The 26,740-nt window shown below is 56.8% G+C and overlaps 1 protein-coding gene across 2 annotated transcripts in view; it reads left to right on the top strand.

Annotated features, from left to right (window-relative positions):
• CPLX1 (complexin 1) overlaps positions 1-22,858 on the top strand; it is a 37,576-nt gene extending 14,718 nt beyond the window's left edge. For both annotated transcript variants that reach the window (XM_082605131.1, XM_082605130.1), the window contains exons 3-4: positions 13,885-14,060; positions 21,079-22,858. In XM_082605131.1, the coding sequence (XP_082461257.1) occupies positions 13,885-14,060; positions 21,079-21,276 (374 nt within the window). In that variant the 3' untranslated portion in view covers positions 21,277-22,858. The remainder of the gene's footprint in view (positions 1-13,884; positions 14,061-21,078) is intronic.
• The last annotated feature ends 3,882 nt before the right edge of the window (positions 22,859-26,740 follow it).

The raw sequence follows: 26,740 nt of genomic DNA, 5'->3' as shown, positions 1-26,740 counted from the left end.
GTCAGTGCTTCCTCGTTATGGTTTGTGATTTCCCACTTCTTTGCATGCCTGGAAAATTTTCACTGGATGCCACACATTGTGAGTTAGTTCACCCTGTCGCTGCTGGATATTTTTGTTTTCCTAAATATACTCACTTTGTTCAGTATGGGATCAGGTTATTTAGAGACAGTTTGATTCTTTCCTCTCTTGTCTTTAAGCTTTGTTAGGCGGGGTCAAGATAATTTTCCCCACAACCGAGGTTGTCCCTTCTTATTCTCAGGGATGCCTGGTGATCTGTGGCTTTTTCTGCTCTTCCTCTTGGGAGCATTCTCGTAAAAGGCGGAGATGTTGGATTGAGTAGAAAATCAAGACCCAACTTTATGAGGCCTATAAGAAACCCACCTGAAATATAAAGACACAAATAAGGGAAAAGTAAAAAGATGGAAAAAGAGAAGCCATGTTAATATTAATCAAAAGAAGCCTGGAGGGGCCACATCAGTGTCAGACAGAGTAGATTTCAGAGCAAAGATTGTGACCAAGGGTGAAGACAGCCCTATCCTAGTGAGAAAGGAGCCAGTTAATCAAGAGGACACCACAGTCCCGACCATTTCTACAAGTAATAACTGAGCTTCAAGACATGTGAGCAAAAACCGGTAGAACTTAGAAGAGAAACAGACAACCTGCAGATTCGGGTGGTGACACTCAGAAGGACGCACAGACCTGAGCAAACTGCCAACTGACCTGGCCGACTGATTCTACAGACACTTCAGATGACAGCTCACAGAGCATTTACCAAGATAGACCTTATTCTTGGCCACAAAACCAGTCTCAATAAACGTAAAAGATTCCAGTCATGCAGAATGTGTTCTCTGTCCACATCGGGATGAAACAAGAAATACATAACAGAAAGATATCTGGGAAATCCCCCCAAATATTTGGAAACTAAACAACACACTTCTAAACAACCCATGGGGCCAAGAAGGGATTAAGAGGGAAATTAGAAATTGTTGTAAACTGAATGGAAATTTAAAAAAGGTAATTTGTGGGATTCAGGAAAGTCATGTTTAAAGGCAAATTTATATCACTATACACCTCAATAGAAATGAAGAAAAGTCTCAAATGATTAACTTCAACTTCTTTTTAAAAAAATATTTATTTATTTATATTTTATTTGGCTGTGTCGGGTCTTAGTTGTGGCATGTGGAATCTAGTTCCCCAACCAAGGATTGAACCCAGGCCCCCTGCACTAAGGAGTGCGGAGTCCCAGCCACTGGACCACCAGGAAAGTCCCTTAACTTCAACTTCTAACATCTGAAACTAGGAAAAGAAAATCAAGTGAAACCCAAAATAAGTAGAAGAAAGGAAATAAAGATCAAAATAGAAATTAATGAAATGGGGGGTGGGGATGAAAAAAGTTAGTTAAGAAGATTAATAAAATTGGACTTGTATCCAGAATACCAATTACCATTCAATAATAAGATCAACAACCCAATCAAGAAATGGGCAGAAGGGGCTTCCCTAGTGGTGCAGTGGTTAAGAATCCGCCTGCCAATGCAGGGGACACGGGTTCAAGCCCTGGTCCAGGAAGATCCCACATGCCACAGAGCAACTAAGCCCATGCGCAACAACTACTGAGCCTGTGTTATAGAGCCCTCGAGCCACAACTACTGAAGCCCACATGCCACAACTACTGAAGCCTGCGCGCCTAGAGCCCGTGCTCTGCAACAAGAGAAGCCACCGCAATGAGAAGCCCGCGCACCGCAACAAAGGGTAGCCCCTGCTCACCGCAACTAGAGAAAGCCTGCGCGCAGCAATGAAGACCCAACACAGCCAATAAATAAATAAATAAATAAATAAATAAATAAATCTATTAAATATATATATATATATATCATGCACATGACTAAAAAAAAAAAAGAAAGAAATGGGCAGAAGCTCAAGGAGGTGGACCATAGCGCTCAGCTCAAATTGGGAGATCGAGGTGGCAGGTCACAACGAGAGCATGACCTAGACGGGATGGGAAGGGATGAGAAGGGCACTGCATCCTCTGGGGTCCTCCTCCCCAAACCCATCACCCAGTCTAATCAAGAGAAAAACATCAGACAAATCCTACTTGAGAGACATACAAAATTCCCGAAAAGCACTCCTCAAAGCTGGCCAGGTCATCAAAAACAAGGAAAGTTTGAGAAATTGTCGCAGCCCAGAGGTGCCTAAGGAGGTGTGATGACTGACGTATATGGTCCCTGGACAGGATCCCGGAACAGAGAGGGAACCTCAGGCAGACACTGTGGAAATCAGTTAGTAATAACGTTCTTGACGTGGGCTCCTCGACTGTGACAGTTGTGCTACTCTAACGTTACGTGTTTGCGGGGCACGCGGGAACTCTGTACTGCCTCTCTTCATACTTTTTCTGTAAATCTAAGATTGTTCTAAAATAAAAAGTGCATGTTTGAAAGTGTGCAAATGATTTGAATAGGGATTCCATCAAAAAAGATATAAAAATAGCTACTAAGCACATAAAAAGATGCTTCACATCCCTGTTCAGGAGAGAAAGGCAGCGGCTGCTTCACACCCGCCGTGGCGGTTAGAACTTCAGGGCCACTGAGGAGCATGTGTTGGCGGGAATGCGGAGCAATGGGGGCCCCGTACACGCTGGTGGGAGTTTAAAACGGTACAACTACTTTGGAAAACTGACAGTTCCTGAAAAGTGGAACCTCGGTTTGCCATACGACTCGGTGTCCACACGTGGGTATCCCCCTACAACAAATGAATCAGGCACGCACACAAAGACTTGTCTGTGCGGCTTTATCCACAAAGACCAAACTGGAAGCAACCCCGTGTCTGTTACTGGTGACGGGACACACCCTCGGTGCTCACCCTCTCAGCCCTAAAGGGGCAGGAACGGTGGGCACTCAGCAAAGCACCACCTCGGTGAACAGCCAGCCCCTTCCCGTGATGGCCGCCTGTGTTGTGACTGCATTTATATAAGATTCTGGGGAGTGACCTGCATGCACAGAAAGGAGATCAGAGGTCGTCTGCACGTGGTTTGGTGGGAGGAATTACACGGGGCCACCAGGAACTTTGGGAGGACAGATGTGTCCAGTACCCTGACTGTGGTGATGGCTTCACGGATGTGCATGTTTGTCTAATTGCGTGATTTATAGTATGGCCGCTACGCCTCCATTAAGCTGCTTTAAGAGGGGTTGTGTTACCGAGGACGCCTGCCGTTGGGATGGTCAAGTGTGTGGACCACGGTGCCTGAGGCCGGTTTCCAGGCAGGCCGGGGACAATGAGAGCTTCATCCCCTGCCCTCGTGCCTGCGGGGCGGCCCCCTCAGCTCAACACCCTCCACAGGAGAGGAAGTGAGAGGCCGAGCCGGGACCCTAGGCGGGGGCTGGGAACAGGCACACGGTCCCTGCCGCACCAGGCGGGCTGGGGGCCCCGACAGCGTCGGCACGTAACTGCTTTCTGATCGGGCCACCTTTGCCTCCCTAAAATGAACCTTTTCTGTAGAATTCTGTAAGAAATGCCAACCTTCAGTCCCATCTCTGGCTTAGCATTTGGCACTGCTGTTTCCGTGGGAGCCTGGCCCACCCCAGCCGAGTTTTGGCATCCTTCTTGTGCTGATTTCACAGAAATAACCAGGAGGATTTCCTTCTTTTCCTCCCTTCCAAGAACGTTCTAAATATCGTAGGAATTATCTGTTTCTTGACTGTTTGAAAGAATGCATCTGTGAATTCTTAGACATAGTTCTGAGTTTTTGACAACATTTTTTAGAAAATCTACTTCACGCAGGTTTTCAAGTGTATGGATAGGGTGTAAAGGTGTCACTTGATCATTCTAACGTCTAATGTCTAATGCAGCTGTTTCTCCCTCATTTTTTCCTGAATTTGCGTATCTTTGTGCCCTTTTCCCGTCCCCTCGACCCGAGCAGCCTGCCTGTCCATGTCCACGGTGTTTGAAGCTCCACCTCTTTAGGGCGGTGCCCTTGCTGTTGGCTGAGCTTGCCCTCCCCCCGCCCCCCCCCCCAGGCTGGAGCCCATGTGTGAGGCCCTATGGCCCCAGGGGTTTTGCAGGCTGGCTGCCCCGAAGATCTCACTAGATCTTGCATCGCATGGTACTCAAGCTCCCAGAAATGCACTGACTGTAGTTTCACCCGTGTTTTCTAACGCATAAGAGAAACTTCACGTCTGTAGGGTTGGGAGGAGGGCTCTTGTTCCCAGTTTCCCTGTTTGTCGTGCTGTCTGCTTTCCTGACACCATCAGACACTCGGTCTCATTCCTACTTTGAAAACATGTTGAGGTTGCCTCTGCAGCCTGACATGTTTTTTTGAGACATGGGATTATAAATCGATTTAAATTTTCTCTTTTCTTATTGTGATAAAACGTACATGACATAAAACTTGCCGTTTTAACTATTTTTACTATTCTAACTATTTTAACTATTTTTGGGGGGAGTGGGGCTGCATTGGGCTTCATTGCTGTGCGCGGGCTTTCTCTAGTTGCGGCGAGCAGGGGCGACTCTTTGTTGCCATGTGCGGGCTTCTCATTGTGGTGGCTTCTCTTGTTGCGGAGCACGGGCTCTAGGTGCGCAGGCTCGGTAGTTGTGGTGCACGGGCTTAGTTGCTCTGTGGCATGTGGGTTCTTCCCGGACCAGGGCTCGAACCCATGTCCCCTGCACTGGCAGGCGGATTCTTAACTACTGCGCCACCAGGGAAGTCCCTTAACTATTCTTAAGTGTACAGTTCAGTGGCATTAAGTACATTCACGTTGCTGTGCAGCCATCAACATCTGTTTCCAGAACTTTTCAATCTTCCCAAACTGAGACTCTGTCCCCATGAAGCACTGACTCCCCCACCCCTGGCTCCCACCATCTACTTTCTGTCTCTTTGATTTTGCCTACTTTAGGGACCTCATGTAAGTGGAATCGTACAGTATTTGTTCTTTTGTGTCTGGCTTGTTTCATTTAGCATGATTTTTTTTTTTTTTTTGCTGTACGCGGGCCTCTCACTGCTGTGGCCTCTCCCGTTGCGGAGCACAGGCTCCGGACACACAGGCTCCGCGGCCATGGCTCGCGGGCCCAGCCGCTCCGCGGCATGTGGGATCTTCCGGGATAGGGGCACGAACCCGTGTCCCCTGCATCGGCAGGCGGACTCTCAACCACTGCGCCACCAGGGAAGCCCTAGCATGATATTTTTAAAGTTCACCCGCGTTGTAGCATGTGTCAGAATTGCATTCCTTTTAAAGGCTGCATAGTATTCCATTGTATGGATGGACCACATTTTGTTTATCCGTCATCTGTCGGTGGGCATTTGGGTTGTTTCCACCTTTGCGTTATTGTGATGCTGCTGCTGTGAGCACGGGGTACATGCATCTACTTTCAATTCTCTCAATGTTCCTGCTTTCAGTTCTTTTGAGTTTATACCCAAAAGTGGATTTACTGGATCCTATGGTAATTCTATATTTAATTTTTTGAGGAACCTCCATACTGCTTTCCACGCAGCTGCACCATTTTAAGTTCCCGCCAGCAGTGCACAGGCCTCCAGTTTCTCCACATCCTGGCCGACACTTGTTCCCTGGATTGGTTTTGGTTTGTTTGGGCTTTAAGTAACGGCCGTGATGATGGCTGTGAGCTGAGCCTCTTCGCGGTGACGAACATTTGATCGCTCTTTGTGAATGTTCCATGAGTCTGAAAAATCATGGGCTGTGTTTTTTAGGATCTAGGTTTGGTATGAACCTGGTTTGTAACCTGCCAATCTGTTTTCTGTCTTTAGATAATCATAAAAACGTACACAGGGATTTTTTTCTCCTTGTCTGCACTTGGCCCTCGTAGCGTATGGTGGAGCCTCCCGCACGCGGCTGCCTGGGACTCCCTGACATGGGGGCATCGTGGCCGCATGGCCCTGTGCCCTAGAGGTCAGCTCGTCTCCAGCCATTTGCAGGGGCCGCAACCGAAACAAACAGGCCAAGTCAGCGGCCTCAGCACGGGCTCCTCCAGGGACGGGTGTGGTTTATTGGGATGGATGTAGGGAGGGGCCGGCGGGGTGGGTGGGTGAGTGGATTCTGAATGCGCTTGAGTGTGACTGCGGCCCAACCCACTGGGAGCACACCCCCACCCAGACTCTGGGGGCACCTTCCTGGGCTCCCCAGCAATAGACATGGTCGCATTTAAAACATCTCCAGGGCTTCCCCGGTGGCGCAGTGGTTAAGAATCCACCTGCCAGTGCAGGAGACACGGGTTTGAGCCCTGGTCTGGGAAGATCCCACATGCCACGGAGCAGCTAAGCCCATGCACCACAGCTACTGAGCCTGTGCTCTACAGCCCGCGGGCCACAACTACTGAGCCCACGTGCCACAACTACTGAAGCCCACACACCTAGAGCCTGTGCTCCGCAACAAGAGAAGCCACTGCAATGAGAAGCCCGTGCACCACAACAAAGAGTAGCCCCCTGCTCGCCGCAACTAGAGAAAGCCCGCGCACAGCAATGGAGACCCAACACAGCCAAAAATAAATAAATAAAATAAAAATTTTTTAAATTAAAAAAAAAAAAACATCTCCAGTCAATGACCTTCTCACTGTTACTCTCCAGGTGTTTCCAGGACCCACAGCAGGGATGCCATTTCCCATCCGTAAGGCACCTTGGATCAGATCTCCTCTGACATTTATTCTGCCACGTGAACCCTAACTTTATCTAAACCCCCAAAAAAGAAAAAAGAAAGAATTGTTGGAGTTTCCGTTGGAAGCGTAACCCAGGTTGTGTACAATCATATATTAACTTTGGAGGAACTGGCATCTTCATGACACTGAGCCAGCCCGTCAGGAACCTCAAGAGTCTGTGCAAAGGCATCACATTTAAGGAGATGATATTTTCTACATGCAGGTGCCGTAGGTCTCTTTGTTAAATGTATTCCTATTTTCTACATTTATAATTATTGTAAATGGACCATTGTTTCCATTTATGTTTCTAGCTTGTTATTGATAGTATGAGGCAAATTTTAAAAATTAATATTTATCTATAACTATTGCACTTAGTCATTCTGCCACATTCCATCATTGGTTCTGGTTGGTTTTCACTGGAGTGTCATGAGTTTTTTAGGTATATGATCATGTCACTGGCAAAAGAGGTGGGTGCAGAGAGAGAGAGAATTTGATATCTCCTTTTATAGTATAATACCCCTTAATTTTTCTCCTTATGAAATTCAGTAGACCCTGCAAAACAATTTTTTAAAGGTAATAATGAAGTTCCTAAACTTTCTCTTTTTCTTCTTTAAAATTAAAGGCTATAATTTTTCCTCCACAAACAGTTTTAGCCATGGATCCTAAGTTTAGACAGAACGTCCTTATTTTTCTTTGCTTTCTAGAGTTTTTACAATTTCAGTTTTTATTTCCCCTTCAACTTAAGGGTTAATTAGGGACATGTTTCTAAAACTAAAACTTGTAAAGTTATGGGTTTGGTCATCTTTTCATTATTTGTGATTTGACCGGGTGATGACTGGGGAAGATGGCCTGTATAACATATCTCATTGCTCGTTTGTTAGGGTTTTAGATCAGTTTGGTTGTGATGTGAGTGACGCCGGGTGAGCACTGCCTGGGTAAAGTGCATTTCCCTGGGTTCTGACTGTTGCATGGCCCCTTGGCAACCCGCAGCCCCCCACCTGCCCTGGGCCCCAGGCAGCCCTGACGTGTTTGTAGTCACCATACACGGATTTGCACTTCTGTTTACATAAGTGAAGTCATAGAATTTGTGCCTGGCTTTTTTCACTCAGCATAAAGGTTTTGAGATTCCTCCACACTGCCGAGAGCATCAGTGCCCTCGGGTGGACGGACCAGCCTTCGTGTGTCCGTTCACCTCCTGACGGGTGTTGAGGGGCCTCTCTTTTGGGTTCTTACAGATTGGGCTGCACATGCCGTTCCCACTGCATCTCCATTTCTCTGGGTAGATGCTGAGGAGTGGGATGCAGTGGAGGTGCACGTTTAATTATAGGAAACTGTCAAACTGCCGTCCCAAGCGGCTACACCCCCGCCGTCCTGCCAGCCATGGGCGCAAGTCCTGAGTCCTCCCCAGCTTCCGAGCACATGCTGTGCTTCTCATCGTAGACACTCGTGTGGGCGCCTGGTGGTCTCGCTTTGTGAGTTCAGTTTGCACCCTAACGACCGAGCGTGTTGACAGCTTCTTGTAAGAGCAGGCACATCTTTCCAGGTTCTTACTTGCCATCTGTATCTCTTCTCTGGTAAAATGTCTATTCACATCTTCTGTTTTTAAAATCAGGTGGTTTGTGTTCTTGTCCTTGAGTTGTAAGAGTTCATTATGTATTCTGGATATAAGAGTTTATCAGACGTATGGTCTGCAGATATATTCTCACAGTTTTGCCTTTTCTTTTTCTTTTTTTTTTAACAGTGTCTTTTGAAGAACAAAAGTTTTTTGTTGATGAAGTCCAATTTATCAGTTTTTCTTTTAAGGCTCATGCTTTTTGTCACCTATGTAAGGAATCTTTGCCTAGGTCAAGGTCACAGAGATTTTTCTTTTATACTTTCTTCTAGAAGTTTTATAATTTTAGCTTTTCCATTAGGTCTATTTCTGAGCTTTGTATAAGGTGTGAGGTTAGGGAAGACATTTATGAGTTTGTTTGTGCGTTTGTGTAGGAATATCTCATTGTTTTAGTACCTCTTGTGAAAAGGCTATCCTTTCTTCACTGAATAATCTTTGCAACTTTGTCAAAAACTCACTTGACCATATATGGGTGGGCCTATTTCTGGACTGTCTATTCCATTCCATGGGTCCACATGTCAATTCTCCTGTCAGTACCATACTGTCTGGATTATAGTAGACCTTGGAAGCAAGTAGGGTAAGTCTTCTAAAGTTGTTCTCCTTTTGCAAATTGTTTTGTCTATTCTAGGTCTTTTGCCATTTCCATATAAACTTTAGAATCAGCTGGTAAATTTGTTCAAAAAATCCTATTTGCATTTTGTTTGGGGTTGCACTGAATCCAGTGTTCGGGAAAACTGATCTCATAGCAGTGCTGCACCCGTGAACATGGTGTATCTCTCTGTTCGTTGAGGTCGTTTCACATTTCTCTCAACAATTCTATAGTCTTAGGTAAAACAGGCTTGCACATCTATTAACAATATAGTCAGAGATTTTTATGTTTTTGTCAGCATTGCTAATGGAATTGTTTTTATTTTTTATTACTTTTCTTTTTAGTAAATTTATTTATTTATTTATTTATTTTTGTCTGCGTTGGGTCTTCGCTGCTGTGTGCGGGCCCCCTCTAGTTGTGGTGAGCGGGGACCACTCATTGCGGTCGCCTCTCCCACTGCGAAGCACGGGCTCCAGGCACATGGGCCTCAGCAGCTGTGGCTCTCAGGCTCCAGAGCGTAGTTGTGGTGCACAGGCCCTGCCACTCCGCAGCTTGTGGGATCCTCCCTGACCAGGGACTGAATCTGCATCCCCTGCATTGGCAGGCAGACTCTCAACCACTGCGCCACCAGGGAAGCCCTGGAATTGTTTTTAAATTTCATTTTCCAATTGTTAGCTGCTAATATATAACAATCCATTTGTTTGTTTATTAATCTTGTGACCTTGCTAGATTCACTTATTTGTTCTAGTAGTGGTTTTATAGATTCCTTCGACTTTTCTGCACAGATGATATGTTGTTTGTTAACAAAGACAGTTTTACTTCTTCCTTTTCAATCTTCATGCCTTCTGTTTCTTTTCTTGTCTTAGTGCAATGGCCAGACCCTCCAGTACAAGGGGATTGGGAGCATCCTTTGCTCGTCACTGAGTTGAGGAAAGTGTTCAGTATTTCACAGACTATGATGTTAGCTGAAGGGTTTGCTAAGGTTTTGTTTGTGGCTGAGTACATAATACATAGCTGTTAAATGTTTAAAACTCATTATTTGCCAAATATTCACTGAGCACCTACTATGTGCCAGGCACTGTTGCAGGTGTTGGGAGGACAGCCATGCACTAGTCAGGGTCCCTGCTCTCAAGGCGCTTACCTTCTGTTGGCAGAGACTGACACAAAGAAGCAAGCATCCAGTGTCACTTCAGGTAATGAGACGGGCTATGTAGGACCATAAAGCTGGGTGATGGGACGGCAGGTGGTGAGGGCTGTTTTCCTTTGCCCACTTTATTTTGGGGTCATATTCAGATTGATAATCAATAAAAATTCGTGGCGTTACGTGAGAGTCTAGTTTCATGCTTCTCACAAGGAGCTCAATCACCCCAGGGAAATATGGCTCTCTTCTCCAGGGTTCTGAGGCCCCTCCTGTCACTGGCCACGTGTCCGAGCCCCATGTCTGTGTGTCTGTGGGTCTGCAGGCAGTCTGTCCACTAGGTCACTCTGCCTCCCTCCCCTGCAGACCTGCACGCTGTGTCCCACTCATGGCAGCCCCTGGCGGGCTCACCTCCTCTGCTTCTCCCTGCGGTGTCTCCTGACCAGGGGCCTTCGCATTTCTTTATGCAACAGTCTTCACTTGCCAATTGTCACAGAATTTCCTTTCTAGCTCTTTTTTTTTTTTTTTGGCTGTGTTGGGTCTTCGTTTCTGTGCGAGGGCTTTCTCCAGTTGTGGCAAGCGGGGGGCCACTCTTCATCGTGGTGCGCGGGCCTCTCACTGTCGTGGCCTCTCTTGTTGCGGAGCACAGGCTCCAGACGTGCAGGCTCAGTAGTTGTGGTGCATGGGCTTAGTTGCTCCACGGCATGTGGGATCCTCCCAGACCAGGGCTCGAACCCATGTCCCCTGCATTGGCAGGCAGATTCTCAACAACTGCGCCATCGGGGAAGCCCCCCTTTCTAGCTCTTGAAGAGTCTGAGTGTGATTGCACAGATCTGTGACTCAGTTTGTGGAGAACAGAAATTACATTATGGAATCTCCGCATCCATAAGCATGACAAGTATCTTTCTTTATTTAGGTGTTTTTTAGTTTTTCATTAAATTTCATAATTTTTCCCATAGTTTTATTTCAAGTTTAAAAAGTATTTTTCTCTTTTAAAAAATTGACTTTAGTCTAAATGCAACATGGTACCCCGGTTTGGATCCTGGAACAGAAAAAGGACATTAGTGGAAAAAGTGGTGACATCTGAATACAGCCTGTGGTTTGGTTGACAGCACAGTGTAGGTTATTTTCGCTTTGATGAATGTACCAGGGTTAACACGGGGTGATGCTGGCCATTGGCGTTCAGGAGCCTGCGTGACTCTTCTGTAAACCTAAAATTATTTCAAAATGAAGTTTTAGAGATCAGCTTTAATTTACGTACTGTTTAAATAGACATCCTTTCCATCATGTATGAGGTAGTGTAATAGGATGCAGCCAAGGTGGTGAATGCTGAGAAGGGTTTTGACCACAGGGGCCACCAGTGCACACAAGGAGTCCCAGGAGAACCTGTCTGGAAAGACCCTGGGTTGGGAGCAAGTAGGAGGAGGCTCGGGAATTCAGCGCAAGGCAGAACGGCAGGTGCAAAGGCCCCGAGGTAGGAACGTCGCAGCCCTCACTCTACGTCGCCCCCACCCCTGCAGGCCTGCAGAGAAATCTTAGCATCTTCATCTCTTACAGAGTCGGGGTGGGTATTACGTCAGGGAGGGAGGAGGGCCTGGGGGCCATGGACTGAGGGACGGGGCAGAGCTGCGGCAGGCGGAGGCCAGGGCAGGCCCGGGCCAGCTCCTGTCCACCATCCACAGGCCGGGGTGTGGGCAGACCCCATCTCCTCCTGTGCGGGCACCCCGTGAACGCTGTTCTAGAAAGCTCTCTCTAGCTGTTGGGTTTCTGTGTAACCCGCACCCAAGTATGGGACCTGCTCCAGGGTTAGAAAGGTGCCGCCACCTCATCCTGCACTGAGGTTATCCCCAGGGCTTTGTTTGACTGTCAAGGAGGGCTGGGACCCGCCGCCTCCGCCCCGACGCCCACCTCCCTGGTAGTCACTGGCAAGCTGATGCTCCGAGAAGAGCCAGGGCAGGGGTGGAGTCAGCCCCTGTGCCCACACCTCTACGTGGCCGGCGCGGCCAGCTGCGGGACCCCCGTTTGGACCACTAGGCCCAGAGCCCACACAGCACGTTGGAGGAGCAGGTCTGGGGCCCCAGACCACCCAGGCAGGGAGGCCCCTCCAGCCCCCACCCCAGCCTCCACCCACTTTCCCTCTTGGGAGAGAGATGTAGACGAGACTGGTTCACCCACCTCTGCCTTAAGATGCCAGTACTTTCCAGGGGGCAGAAAGAGGTATCGGTCACTTTCACTTTAGCGTGAACGAGCTTGTTCAAGGGGGAGATTTGCGTAGAAGCTGGCCCCCAGGCCAGGGAGGCTGGGAAGGTTGCAGCTGCTCATGGACTGGGGCTTGCCCCTGCTTCCCCCACCACCTGCCGGGGATGGCGGCCCCAGAGGTGGGGAGATGCCGGCCCCTCGTCCAGGGAGCGATGAGACAGTGTATCAGCAGCCCTGTTCATGACCAGTTTCCTTGAGCCACTGGCTTGAAATCTCCTTTGCAGAATTCTGCAGATGTGGGTGGAAACTGACGCGAGGCTCTTGGTTTTCTGTTAGCGTCTCTATCTGCGCCATCGGCCGAGCCCCATCCAGGCGGGCTCCCCGTCCCTGCAGTGACTGTGGTGGCAACTACCCTGTGACCCTGTAGTAGTTTCGGCAGCTAGGAAGGCCCACGTGGTGCAGGCGTGGCCCGGCCCGACGGACGTATAGTTTTCAGCTCAGAGCACTCAACCAGAAGTTGCCGCCTTCCCACCAAATGGCTCCCTCTGCCCACACGGGGGAGGGGTGTCACTGCCGAGGAACCGGCAGATACAGCATTGGTGCAGGTGTCTGCAGGGCAGGGAGTCTCTCCAGGTTCCATGCTGCACGGACCTGTGCAGCCTCAGAACAGAACAGGAGTCCCTGGAGCGCTGAGAACAGCGCAGTGGAGACTCCGAGAGAAGCGGGCAGGACAGAGCCAGGCCTCGAAGCCAGGGCAGGGAAGGGGGCACCCCTGGATATGGGCATAGAGGGGTGGTGGTGTCAGCAGCCACACACCCACCTCGCGGCTTGTTCCCGAGGTGCGGACTCAGCTAGCCTTGGGCCGCACTTGGGAGGGACCATCACGGGATGAGAGGGCAGAGGCAGGGCCTGCAGAGACCGGTGGCTGGAGAGGCGGGGGACAGGACGGCAGGCACAGGGCAGCAACCCAGCCCGGGGTCCACTCGGGAGCGTGGCTGATTCCCAGGGGGTGTGCAGGGGTGCCGGGGCGCTGGCCTCACGCCTATCGGCCGTGTGTGGGTGTGTGCGGGGCGCTTCTGGGGGACTGGCCGCAGGGGCTGGGGTCAGCTGACCCGTAGCGCTAACCACTGCATTCCCCTCCCCATGACGCCCATGCATCCGGGTGCAGTGGGGCTGGGGCCGCCGCGGGCCAGGACCACGCTCTGAGGCAGTAATTACGCATCTCTGTCCCAGGGGCCGAACTGGAGAGGGCATCCAGGGAGGTGTTTGTTGTCGCCTGTGAGTCAGGAGCTCACGAGGAAAGTGGGGCTGGCGAGGCAGAGAAATTATGGCCTTGGTGCTGCCACATGCAGCTGCCAGCAGTTCTGGGCCAAGGCCGGCCCCCAGCCCTGCACAGTGGCCGAGAGCCCGCCAGACGCCTGTCGCCTGTCCCCGGCGCCTCAGCCCACACAGCCGTGCACTCAGCCACGCTGCCACCTTGGGGAGGCTGAGCCTCTGCTGCACTCGGGCCCAGAGAACACACACACACACACACACACACACACAGCCGCCCACAGACACCGACAGACGCACACGCTGCACCCCAGGAGCTCACACACTCAGCGCCACACACGCAGCCGCGGCCCAGAGGCCTGAGGCCACCGCCCTGCTGGACGGGAGTGGGGCAGGGAGAGGGCGGGCCCGGCCTGACTGCCGCCTCCCTGTGCCCAGGGGCCACCAAGGACATGGGCAAGATGCTCGGGGGCGACGAGGAGAAGGACCCTGACGCCGCCAAGAAGGAGGAGGAGCGGCAGGAGGCGCTGCGACAGGAGGAGGAGGAGCGCAAGGCCAAGTACGCCAAGATGGAGGCCGAGCGCGAGGCCATGCGCCAGGGCATCCGCGACAAGGTGTGCGCGGGGACGGGGACGCGGTGCTGCGGCACGAGGACCTCCTTGCCCCCCTTCTTTGCAGCGCTAGGACAGACCTGGGGGGTGGGCCAGCAGGAGGGGCACAGGCAGCTGGGGTCACCGCACCCCAGGGTGCACGCCTGCCACACGGGCTTACCGGGACGGGGGTCACTCTATGCGGCCCCGAGTCCTTCCTGGCCCTGACGGCAGGGACCCGCTCGCATGCTCCCGGGCTCCGCACACGGGGTCAACCCTAACCCAGCTCTTCCTGTTGCTAACCCCCGGGGCTGCCCCAGAGGACCCGGCGGGGGGCCGCCAGAGGGAGGGCAGGGCAGTCAGGGGCTGGCCCACAGGCAGGCCCTGGTGGGTGAGTCGTCATGGGCGGGGGAGGCACCTCACCACCCCTGGGTGGGCCTCAGGGTGTTGGGGGAGTGGGTCTGTGAGCTGTGAGGTCTGGCTGGGGGCTGGCTGCAAGCTGGAGGCCACGACCTTTTCCAGAACCATCTGGGCGACCTTTCCCTGTGCGTAAGGGCAGTGAGAGCATCGTCCCAGGTGTGGAAACCGAGGCCCAGAGCAGGGGCGGATGTATGAGGCTGAGTCGGCAGCTAGGCCACAGGTGGGCTGTGCCCCAGGGGCATGTCCACCACCCAGCCTCAGTTGCCCATCCAGCGCCTGGGTCAGAAGGGCTGGAAAGGCCGGGAGAGGGCAAGTGTGGGGCAGCAGCTCTGGCCTTGTCCGGGGTGGGCTGGGCTGGGCGTCAGGTGGAGGACAGGAGCCCTCCCTAGGAGCCCAGGGCGTCCCTGAGCCATGTGGCCTCCCAAGGTCCACACCATCTCGGGGCTTGCCCGCCACCCTTGGCCCCGCACAGGCCAGGCCCCTCCGTCGAAGGTGCTCGATTCCAGTCACTGGATCCTGGGGCCCAGGTGGGGAACTCAGTTTGGGGGGTGCTGCTTCGCTTGTTTCTGTCCTGGCCCCTCACCCCTACATCCCCGTCTCTGGGCCCGAGGGAAACGCTCCCAGACATTGGGGATGAAATCTATGGGTAGGAGGCCAGGTGGGGCACGGTGGGGGCCTCCCGAGGGCATCTCCACAGTCCCCAGCCCTAGGGGGACCAGCCAAGGTACTCGGGCTTCGGGGCGGGACGGCTCAGACCGCAGAACCCTCCCACCTACTTGGTGTCTCAGCACCTCAGCCTGATGCAGAAGCTGAGGCGGGGACACAGGCGGGGCGCCTGCAGGTCTCTGAGCCCACAAGGGGTCCCCCACATTGACAGGGGCATGGGGGCCACTCACCCTGATGTCCCCCCACTGGTCACTGGACACCTTTCCTGGGACCTGCAGAAAGTTCGAGTTAATTTTGCTGGGATGGCAGCTCGTGAGCCCCCAACCCCCAGGACCAGCCCTGCTGCATCCTGAGTTGAGGACTCAAGGCTTTTTGAGCTGTTTGCAGAAGAGCCAGGAAGTGTGCACCATGGATCAGAAGCAGAGACAGCCAGATCCCACTCAGGCTGTGCTGGGGGACATCAGTGTAGCCATCGGGAAATGGAGGACAGGGCTGGGGGGAGTCAGAGGATAGAGAGACAGAGACAGAGATACAGACAGAAACAGAGAGACAGAGAGAAAGAGAGACAGAGACAGAGACAGAGTGGGAGCCGCCCAGGCAGAGTGTCTTCTGAGAGGGGAGTAATGGGGGTAGCCCCGAGGGTGGGACAGAGACTGAGAGATGGGGGGAAGGGGAGGTCCATCTGTCCACTGTCCATCTGTGTTCAGCCAGCCTGCCAGCCATGGCTTTGCCCCAGGTGGACATCTAGTGGGGAATCCTGGGGGGTGAACTTATTCGTCCCAGCCCTCGAGCCCCCAAAACAGGTCACAATGTGTGGCCAGGTCGGAGCCCCCTGGGGGTGTGGCGCTGTGGGCATGGCTTCTCCAGCCTCCTCCCTTGTGAGCCAGGTGCCCAGTGAGCCCCTGCCCCAAGCCTCGGGAACTATCCAGGGGCTCAGGTATGCACGTAGGTTGGGGCCAAGGCTCAGCCAGGGTGTGGGTGGGGGCGGGTGCTGACAGTGTGGGTTTCTGTTCACAACACACTCTGCTCATTTTGCCTTTAATAGGAAAGGCCCCTCTGACCCTCCTCTCTAGACCCGCCAGTGGCCCCCATTTCTCCCAGGGCCCCAGCCCTACGTGTGCAGTGACCTCTTCCTCCCCCACCACCGCAACGGGGCTCCCACTGCCCCAGGGCCTTTGCATGACTGACTGCTTCTCTCTGGAGCTCCCTGAGGCTCTTCCCTCCCCTCCCCCTCCCCACTCCTTTCCTGTTTTATTTTGCTCTGCACCTGCCTTCATCTGACGCACTCATACTTTTTACTTGTATGCTGTTCATTGTCCTTCCCTCACGGGGAGGGCAGGAGCTTTGACTGCTTGCACTTGGTGCTTGGATGCTAAGCTAGCAGTGAGTTAATGAATGAATGAGTGAGTGAGTGATGAGTGAGTGAATGAATGAATGAGTGAATGAATGAATGAGTGAATGAGTGTGTGAATGAGTGAATGAGTGTGTGAATGAATGAATGAGTGAATGAGTGAGTGATGAGTGAGTGAATAGGCATCAGCTCCAGGGTCCTCTTCGTCCTTTGGGACATGTAGTGGGACTTAAAGGTCACAGAGTGAGTCCCAGTGGAAGTGGGAATGTGCCCCACCCTGAGGGCAGCTGAGGTCCTGCAGCTCCATGTGAGGCCAGGGAGCCGGGTGACCCTCACCCACCCCCATCCCCCAGCCAGGGACGGGCGATGGATCATGTGCTCCCCTGTCCTCAGGACCCCAGCTTCTGGGGCGGCCACATGGAAGGCTGCACCCCTTGGCAGAGCCCCAGGGCCCTCCAGCCTGTGCCCCGTGGGTCCCCTGGGCAGGGGTCCTGCTTCCCCAGACGAGCACCCCGCCATCTGGGGCCCGCGTTGGGCGGGTGAGCGCCTTCGCTTCTGAACCGCCTGCACAGGCCCCGGGCTGCTCCTAACCCCCGCCAACCCCCAGACCCGCCACGGCTCCACCAGCCGCAGCGGCAGGCCTCATCCCACCGTGCCCGGGCCTGCTTCGTGCGCACATCCGGGGTTTGATCTGAGCCACCCAGGGGCCGGGGTGGTGTTCGCTGAGTCCAGTGGCCAGGGCAGGGGTCAGAGCTGGCCCCCGCCCCGCGCACTGGCTGGGCCCAGGTTTCCTCACCGGCCCTGCCAGAGCAGTTCTCCTGCTGTCGGGGATGAGGCGGGACTAGTGTGCCTGGGCCCGTTCCTGGAGGGCGGCCTGCAGGGACGGTGTGGGGTGTGCTAGGGAGCACATAGACGCCTGCCGAGGCCCCCCGACCACCAGAGCTGAGTCCGCCGGGTGGGAGCCTTTCCTGGGTGACTGCAGAGCTAACCAAGGCGGTGGCCACTAGGCCAGGCCTGGGGGTGTGCAGGGAAGAGGGCGATGGTGAGCTGCCCCCACTCGTGGGTCAGAGGCAGCTCAGGACAGGCCTGCCGCATTCTGGACGCTGGAGCCCCAGGAGCCCCAGGGCCCCCCTGGCGGTGCAGGGTGCAGGCCAGAGCACACCCCTAGCCCCGGCTGTCCTGACTCTGAGGGGAGCTCAGCGCCTGGCGCCCCTGCCCACCAACCCGTCCCCCTCCCCACGCCCCCAGGCCCTGCCACCGCGAAGTCCACCAGACACCCGTGTCCTCAGAGCCCTTCTCCACCCGGCATGCTTAGGCAACCCCCTACTGCCCTCCTGCTCCCCACAGGTGGGAACCCTGGCCTTCAGGTGTGGCTCCCCCAGTGGCCCCCGCTGGCCCCAGGGCTCCAGACCCACTTCCTCCAGCCTTCTCCTGGTGCCCTGTCTCCCCACCCACTCCCAGACCTCATGGCTGGTCAAAGAGGGTGCAGAGCTGCATGGCACGGGATCCCATCGAGCTGCGCCGTACAGGACCCCATCGGGTCGGCAGGGCTCCATCAGATGGGGGCCGAGGGGCCAGGCCGGGGTCACGCGTCGTCTGGGCGCCCCGCTCCCCAGGCGACCTCATCTGCATTCGGGACTTACCATCTCACGCGCCGGCTGGCGCTGCGCTGCGCGGGTCCAGGTCGGAGGGGAGGCTGGCCCACCTGCGTCATTTGCATACGCTCTTCCTGATTTGCATACCCACCTTCTGGTTTGCGCCGCACTGCCAGGTTTGGTGCTTCCAGCTGCCCGCGTTCCGCAGCCTCGAGCCACAACCACCCTCAAGCCAGCGCTGAGCTGGTGGGTCCGAGTCGATCCAGCCCCCACATCCCAGGTTTGTGCTGAGAATAACAGGTGTGGGCACATACGGATTCTCACTGGTAAGGAGCACCGCATTGCAGGGTGCTGGCCGCCCTGGGCTCCCTCCCGGCCACAGGGTGTGCGGTGGGGCCCTGCTGTCCCAGTGGTTGAGGAGAATAGTGGGTGTCCAAACCGGCTCTCAGCCAGACCACATCAGAGCCAGGCTCTGGGAGGGACCCCAGAGAGTAAGGTGGCCCTCAGGTTCGCCCAGAGTGGCGTTAGCCTTGGAATGACCTTGAGCCTCAGTGGAGCAACTGGGTTGGGGCCTGGAGTCTCCTTCCTGGACCCTAGAGGGGAACACAGGTCCCTTCCCAACCCCGAGTCAGGGAGGTCCCTCTGCTCAACCACATACCGCATGTTCCCGCTCTTACGTGTGTGCCATTGTCACCCGCCCGTTCTGCCAGCACTGTGTGTTCCCCTGAGCATGTGCACCTTTGCTGTGAGTGTGTGTGGGCTTCAGCCACCACAGCGCCCCGTGGTGAGGAGGTCGTGGCAGGTGTGGTGACCCAGGAGGAGGGCCATGCTCCTAGGGCCAGTCCACCCGAGTGGTTGCAGTGTGGTCGGCTTGTCGCACTCTGCCCTGAGCTGACCTGACGGTGCTCAGTGGGGAGGCCCTCTGGGTAGCGTGCCGCTGCTCAGAATATACTCTGGTGCCGTACACCCCCCACCCCGCATGGAGGCCCTTTCCCCGCTCCTGGCTCTTGTTCACAGTGCAGAGGGGCCTTCAGGCTGCCTAGAGCCCCTGCTGAAGAAGGGTAGACAAACCCCTCATCCCTCCCTCCTCAGTGGCTGAGGGGACCCAGGCTGCGCTCTGGTCACCAGTGGGCCAAGAGCATGGCCTCCCTCTCTCAGACTCTGCTGAACGTGGGCCTTGCCTCCCCCATGCCTGAAGCCATCCTCAGCCTCGAGGGAGAAGGTGGGTGCAGAGGTTTCCCTCAGTAAGCTGGGGAGTGGGACACAGCCAGCCCCCACCCCCCCCAATCTGGAAACAGAGGGAAGGGTCTTCTTGGAGTGCCAGGGTGCCCTTCCCCTCCACACACCCCCACACACCCGCCATGAGCACCAGAAGCAGAGCCCACCGCTTCTTTCAGGAGGGGCTGGTGAGGAGAGATGACCGGGCATGGGAGATCCTCCCCAGGGCCAGCAATCCTGCACTGTGTGCTCCCCAGGAGGATTCTGCAGCCTGTCAATAACTGATAATCGACCATCGCTGACACCCACACGTGCTCCCCAGTGCTTCCTCTTTACCCTCATCAATGCTTCTGCTCCCAGACATTCCCTAATGTGTAAGCCAGGACCTCAGACCTGGCCACAGGGCACCCTTCTCCCGAGCCTGGGCGGGTCCTGAGCTCTGCCCATCAGATGGGCAACCTGCCCCCCAACGCACCAGGCCAGCTTGGTCCCACCTGGTTCCCACCAGCCCTAAGGCAGGAGGTGTTTCCTGGTCTCGTGGCCGCATGACCGCAGGCGCACACGCATCAGTGCTCTGTTCATCCGGGAGGGCTGGTGAGGATGCTGATGGGCCTGGTGGAGGTGGGGGCTCGTCTCCTAGAAATTTACTTCCTCAGTTCTGGAGGCTAGAAGTCCAAAATCAAGATGTCAGCAGGGCTGTGCTCCCTCTGAAACCTGAGGGGGAGAATTCTTCTCTCTTCTAGCTTCTGGGGGCTTCCGGCAATGCATGTGTCCTTGGCTTGTGACAACGTCGTTCCGAACCCTTTCTCCGTTTTCATCTTCTACTCTGTGCATCCTTTTCTTTCTCTTACAGGGAAACTCTTTGGATTTAGGGCCCAGGAAGAGCTCGTCTCTATTCTTACCTTAATTGTATCTGCAAAGACCCTATTTCCAAATAAGGTCACATTCTGAGGTTCCAGGTGACATGAATTTTGGGGGGACACCATTCAATCCACTGATGAGGGGAGATTTGGGCGAGGGTTCAGGGCAGAGACACACGCGGGAAACCAGAATTGGGGGCTCTCAGCAGTGCCCAGGGGTGTTGCTGAGGGCACACCTAGATGGGGTTCCAGGACATCCACCTGGCAGTGACCGCTGGACACGGAGAATGCAGAGTGACCCTCCAGGGACTGGGGTCTTGGTGGCATCCGGGGATACTTGGCCAGGGAGGAGGGTGTGGCCACATGTCGCCGGACCGAGGATCTGGGCTGCGTGGGGCCCGCCAGCCACAGAACACCGGCTTCTCCACCGCTGTGGGCAGGCATTCTGCCCCGGCTCCCTGCGCTCCGGGACCGCAGCCCAAGGCGGGCTGAGGACTGCGCCCACTTCCCCGGAAGGCGGGACCGCGGGAGGGCGGGGCCAGGGGTGGGGCGGGGTCAAGGCCTCAGCGCCCCGACCCCATGGAGAAACTCGACTTTCGTCCTCCCCCTACCCCGCTCCCTCTCCCGCAGTTCCACCCTCAGCGGGGTCCCCCGTCCAGGCTCCCGCCCGTCGCCCCCGCCTTCTCCGATGGGGTCTCCCCGCCCCTCCCGGCAGCCTCCGGGGTGGGGACCGCCCCTGCCAGGGGTCTTGGTGGTCGTCCGCTCCCGCACACGCCTTTCTCAGCCGCAGGTGCTGCCTCCAGAGGCCCCTCGGCCGATCGCGCAAGCGCAGGGTGGGTGTAGCCCGCCCGGGTCCCGAGAGCGCCCCTCCCGGGGCCGGGACCCGGGGCCGGGACCTGCCCGCCTGAGCCCTCCCGCCCTGTCCCCCGCAGTACGGCATCAAGAAGAAGGAGGAGCGCGAGGCCGAGGCCCAGGCCGCCATGGAGGCCAGCGCGGAGGGCAGCCTGACGCGGCCCAAGAAGGCCATCCCGCCGGGCTGCGGGGACGAGCCGGAGGCAGAGGAGGAGAGCATCCTGGACACGGTGATCAAGTACCTGCCCGGGCCGCTGCAGGACATATTCAAGAAGTAACGCCCCTGGAGCTGGACAGGAGCCCGGAGCCCCGCCCCTCGCCCACCCCCGTCCTGCCCTCCGCGGAGGCGCCTGAAGGGATGTCGGGAGCAGAGTGCAGCCCCCCAACGCCAATATAAGCCATAGCCCTAGGTCTATCCGCGCCTGGCCCCCGCAAGCCTGGGGAGCCTCCGCCCGCCTCTCACCCCATCCCCGCACCGCCATCGCCACCGCCTCCGAGGGAGGGGCGCCTGGCCCCCCACGGCCCCCGCGGTCCGGGCTGCAGGCCCCGGGGACTAGCCCACGGCCTCCTCCGGCAGCGGGTGGATTGGACCTGCCCCAGAGCCTGGGAAGTCCCTTCTCGCTCCTCCCTTCACCGCCCACCCAGCAGGGCCCGTGGCCAGGGACACCAAAAGGGCCGGCCCTGCGTTGGTGGGCGCCTGTCGGGCCCACGCTCGGGATCACAGCCATAGTAGGGGGCGCGGTCGTGAGGCCGGGGTGGGGGCTGGGAGAGGCGAGCAGCTGGCGCCTGGGGCTCAACCCCCGGGGTCAGCCTGGACCCCAGGCCCTACCCCGCACCGACGCCCGGGTTGCTGAATCTGCCGTCCACCGCTCTCCATCTGCACCCCTTCCCTTCTTCGTCCACCTGTGTGTGTCTGCCCGCTCCCTCCTCGGCCCCCTCCTCGGGAAGGCTTTGCTTCTTAGGACTGCTGTGGCCCGTTCTCTTCTCCAAGAAGGGAGAGAAAGCGATAGGCTTAGGGGGACACTCTCAGACCCCCGTCCCTCACACACCCCTGTCGCTCAAGCTCTTCGGCGTCCGTGAGACCAGCTGAGCCCGCCACACTCCCCTGCCTGGTTGGCACCTCCTGTCCCCTCCGAGGCTGCTCGGGGGACGCCCTGCCCTCACCCTCCGAACACCCACGCCTTCACCCAGAACCGGAGAGGAGGCCCAGAGCCCTCTGGGCCGAGCGCTGTGCAGGAGGGTGTGGCGCGGAAGGCCGGCCCCGCTCCCTGCAGGCCCTCGAGGGGGTCGTCCCAGCCGCAGAGCCCGCCCGGTTGGACGGAAATGACCGCGGACCTCCCAGTGCCCCTGTGGCCTCTGCCCTTGTGTAATTTGCATCACAATATGTCGAATCTCAGGTAAATGAGGTCTTCTGTGTTTGAGGAGTTTTATCTCGACAGAAAGCCCATCACCTCGGTCCCTGGGGCCCTTTCTGTCCACATCAAAAGTTCATCGTGTCCAGTGTTGCGGGCCCGGGGCGCAGCCTTCCCCAGCTCCTTAGAGAAGCCATAACGACTAGACGGCAATACCGACCCCTGGCGCCCACCCCCACCATCCCCCGCCGTCCGCGCTGCGCCCCGACACCTCCCGCTTCCTCGTCTTTTTTAAATGCCTGTTTTCACACTTTAAAAAGCCAGCTCTGAGCAGACAGGGCGTCGTCTCGTAGAAACCCCGCATCCCGTCCCCAGCGCGTGGGGCGCCTGAGCAGCCGAGCTTAGTGTAGACCGTGGATGTCCTCTGTCCGTCTGTCCCCGCGCCTGCGCTTCCTCCTGCATGTCGGGGGCCGCTGCGTGTGTTCTCTCTGGATGGAATCACAGCCAATAAACACCACAGTGATTTAATGCGTGTGGCCATTCCCTCCGGAGCCCTGATTTCCCTGGGAGGCGATGGGGGTGGAGGGTGCAGCCGGGGTCATGGCGGGAGGGCCAGAGCCCGCCGGGATGCACACCCTTTGGGCCCTGTTGGACGACCCCCACTAGCCCCCGCACCCGGCCAGATGGGAACACCTTCCCCTTTCGCTGGGGCCGCTGCTGCAGGGGCTCCCCACCGCCCTTTCTCATTAAGGTAGTCCCGGCCAGAGTCATCTCCCCCAGAAATGCAGTCCGGCCCCTTCCTCAGCGCCCCCTCCCCCCAAGTCTCCCACCTGCAACACAGGCCCCATCCCAGGCCTTTCCCGCCCCACGGCTATACCGGTCCCTGGGGCCCAGGTCCCACTGTGCTGGCCACACCTTGGGCCCAGCGGGGGACTGAGGCTCAGCCCTGGGGTCCTGCCCGTCGTCGGTCTGGTGGTGCCATCCCTCCTCCCTGTGCCCTCAGGGAGGCCTCTGTGTCCCACGCTTGCCTGTCGAGGCTGAGGCCTGACGAGGTGCCCGTGGGACCTGCTGGCTCTGAAGCCTGGCCCGGGATACCCCGACTCCACCCCGAGATGCCACGGCCACGTGTGTCCCCAGAAAGGCTTTGTTTGACCTCCATTTCTGGGGGCCTCTCTCCTGGAAAGTGGTATCTGTGACCTTCCTCACACTGCTGGCTGAGAATGCACGGGAGCCTTCCAGTAGAACCTGCACAGTCTCAGCAAACAGAAAGGACACATTTGTCCCCCTCCCCACCCCCATTCCTCTTCCCCTCCCCACCGAGCTGTGCCCAGAATACTGCCCTGGACCCGTTGCCCCTTTGCCTCTGCCTCAGAATGTGGACAGAAGCCTTTGTAGCCAATTCTGGCTTTGGGATCTGCGAGCCACCGTCCCCAGCATAGCTGCTCTTAGGAGGGCACCCCAAACAGGCCCCATCATCAGTCTCCACCCCCACCCCCCACCCCCAGCCTGGCCTGGACTCATCTCAGTCTTGAGCAGTGAGCCAGGTGTGCCGGTGACCTGGATCACCTTCCCTTGGGACCCCAGCCAGCCCTTCCTCAGTGCCTGGTGGGGCAGACCCCTTGGGTGCCAGGTCCCAGGACTCTAGGGAGAGGCACTCGTTCACTTCAGGCTTGCTGAGCCCCCATGCTGTGCAGAGCTCTGTTCTAGGCACCGGGGGTAATTGAGGTCCCTTCCTCCTGGGACTGATTGCTCCAGTGGCCAGATGATAAACACATAATAAGTCAGGTGGTGGTTTCTTCCGTACAGGAAATTGAGCAGGATAAGGGGGCAGAGAGGATGGTAGGGTAGCTATTTCACCCCCGAAGAGGTGACATGTGCAGACAGGCCCCAACGAAGAAAGGAGGGAGCCCCGTGGGCCTCTGGTGGGAGAGCATTCCAGGCAGGGAACAGCAGCGCCAGGGCCCTGAGGCAGGAGCCAGCTGAGCACTTCAGAGTGGCACTGGGACTCCGCCGACCGTGCCCTTGCCCCTGGGCTTGCTTTAGGACCACACTGCCTCTTTACAGAGTCTCCTTCCTTTCAGAACAGTTAACTCTATTTTGACAAAGCAGAGCACGCTTTGATACTTGGCCCCCCAGAGACGTCCTCCACTGCTCAGGCAGGCAGGTCCTCGCCCTGGTCCCTGTGGGCAGCCAGCCCGGGGCAGCACTCTGCTTGGATTTGTTGTCTCTCCTCTCAGGCGCCCTGCACTCGCCCAGCTGTACGAGTCACCAGCCACTTAACCATCAAGGCTGTCAGGACACATTTTTAAAGATCTGGCAATAAAGGACCATTTTGTCTAGTTGTGCTAATCCGCAGCTAGACAATCCTGCCGTCCACAATCGCAGCCAGCGGGGCTCGGTGAGCCCTGGGTCTGGGCCACCTGTCCACACAATTGAGAACCTGCTCCACTCCCGCCTCAGCCGGTTCCCGTCAGGTCCGAAAGGAGAGGTAGCGTCTCGGGTGAAGGGTGGGTCTCTTGGAGCCGGGCTCGCGCTCGGGCCGAGGGGCGGGGTTGAGGGGGTCGAACTGGGGAGCCTGGCTTGGACAGGACTGGGGCGGGGGTGGGAGACAGGTTGGGTGGCGGGACCTGGGGCGGGATCGGAGACGGGATTGGGGGGGCGGGCTGGGCTGGGACTGGAGGCGGGATTTGGGGTGGGGGTCGGCTGGGGGCGGGATCGGAGGCGGGATGCGGGAAGCCAGGATGAGAGGCCGAGCTGGGGGCGGGACTGGGGATGGGCTCGGGCTGCTGCAATGCCTGCCAGTGTCGGTTAACATCTGCGTGGCCCGGAGGATGGAAGGGCCTCAAGGCAGGACCCAGCCCAGTGCCACTAGACCTGGGTGCTGAGTCGAGGCGTCGGGGCCACGCGCTGACCCTTGTGTCCCCCGCCCCCGCCCTGGACGGCCTGAGCCAATCAGCGCGTGCCGGATCAGGTCGCTGCGATTGGCTCCGAGAGGGTCACGTGGCAGGAGCCTGTTTAATCGGAGCCCGGGAGACGCCAAAGCAGGAGGGGTGGTCTGCGGCAGGTCTGGGACTGTCCTCGGCCTCGATACCAGAGTGTCCTCTCTGTTGACCCCCCGCCCCCCGCGCGTCCTCCGAGCCCTCCCCGGGCCAGGCTGAGCTGCGGCAAAACGAGGGACACCCGTGTGCCACAGGACCGCCCGGTGGGGTGGAGGGCAGCGAGGTCCAGGCGGGGCACTGACCCAGTGCTTAGGAGGCCCAGCGCTGGAGAGGATACGCGCCCAGCCTGGTGCGCACAGCTTGTCCTGGAACGGACAGCAGAGGGTCTCCACCCTCGCCCGGGGAGCTGAAGCCAGCTCCCGGTGGGGTCATCCCTCCCGCCCGCGGGCCCTGCCCCCAGACTGGCCCCCCGAGGTGAGGCGGTGAGGGTGTGAGGCCCGGGTGGTCCCAAGTTGGCTAAGCAGAGGTTTATGCCTGTCTAAGGACAGAGCTGGGGGAGGACCACACAGTGGTCCCTGCAGCACCGTGGGAGCTGGAGCTGAGGAGGGGGCTCGGGGGTGGAGTAGGCTCCAGTGGCAGTGCTGGCCGTTAGTGGGTCTTCACTCTGCTGCTTGAGGCTTGGGGAAGAACCAGAATCCTGGGCGCCCAGATAGCTACGCTATCGCATAGCTTGTCCCTGAGGGTGGGGCCTGGCTGTGCCCCAGGGTCCCCACTCAGGGCTGAGCACCAGCCCCCAGGCTCCAATGGTGCCCAGGATGATTTTTCTCAGCTCCGAAGATGAGGCATGGGAGGTGACGTTTAATTTGATATCTACAAAATAAACAATGTTTCTTGCACCCTTGAGTGAGTGCATTGAGATTTATGCTGCAGAGAGGGCAAAGGACGATGCCAGGAAAGAGAGGAGGGCCCGGCCTGGCTGGGGAAAGGCCTGAGGCTGGGAGGGGACAGGGTGAGGCCCTGGCAGAAGCTCCTGGCTGCCGCCCTGCTGCAGCGGGAGACCCGGGGGCTGGGGGATCCTGTGCACGCCTCCTGCCTTTCCCTCTCCCTGGCTCTCTCCCAAGTGCCCAGTGCAAAGATGGCTTCTTGGAAAGGCAAATGTTAATGTGTTGTCCACTGGCTTTCAAGCCCCGCCCAAGTGCTGACCTTTAATTTGCTTCAATCTGTGGGTTCCACCGGCAGCTGAGCAGAGCTGCTGCAGAGAGAGCTTGCCCGCAGGAGGGCCCTGGGCTCTGTGTCCAGGAGGCCAAACCCCTGATTCTCTCAAAGGAGTCCTAGATTCTAGGGTCTGTCAGCCAGAAGTCAGCCTCTGTCCACACATATCCACCAGGCACGGGCCGTGGGGCCCAAGAAGGGGGGGGCAGACACTCCCCATCACACCTCCTGGCCCCCTC

Source organism: Mesoplodon mirus (assembly GCF_964341445.2).
Source record: "Mesoplodon mirus genome assembly, chromosome: 2".
Classification (NCBI taxonomy): Eukaryota; Metazoa; Chordata; class Mammalia; order Artiodactyla; family Ziphiidae; genus Mesoplodon; species Mesoplodon mirus.
Note: the sequence above shows the minus strand (reverse complement) of the source record. Positions and strands in the feature narration are given on the sequence as shown.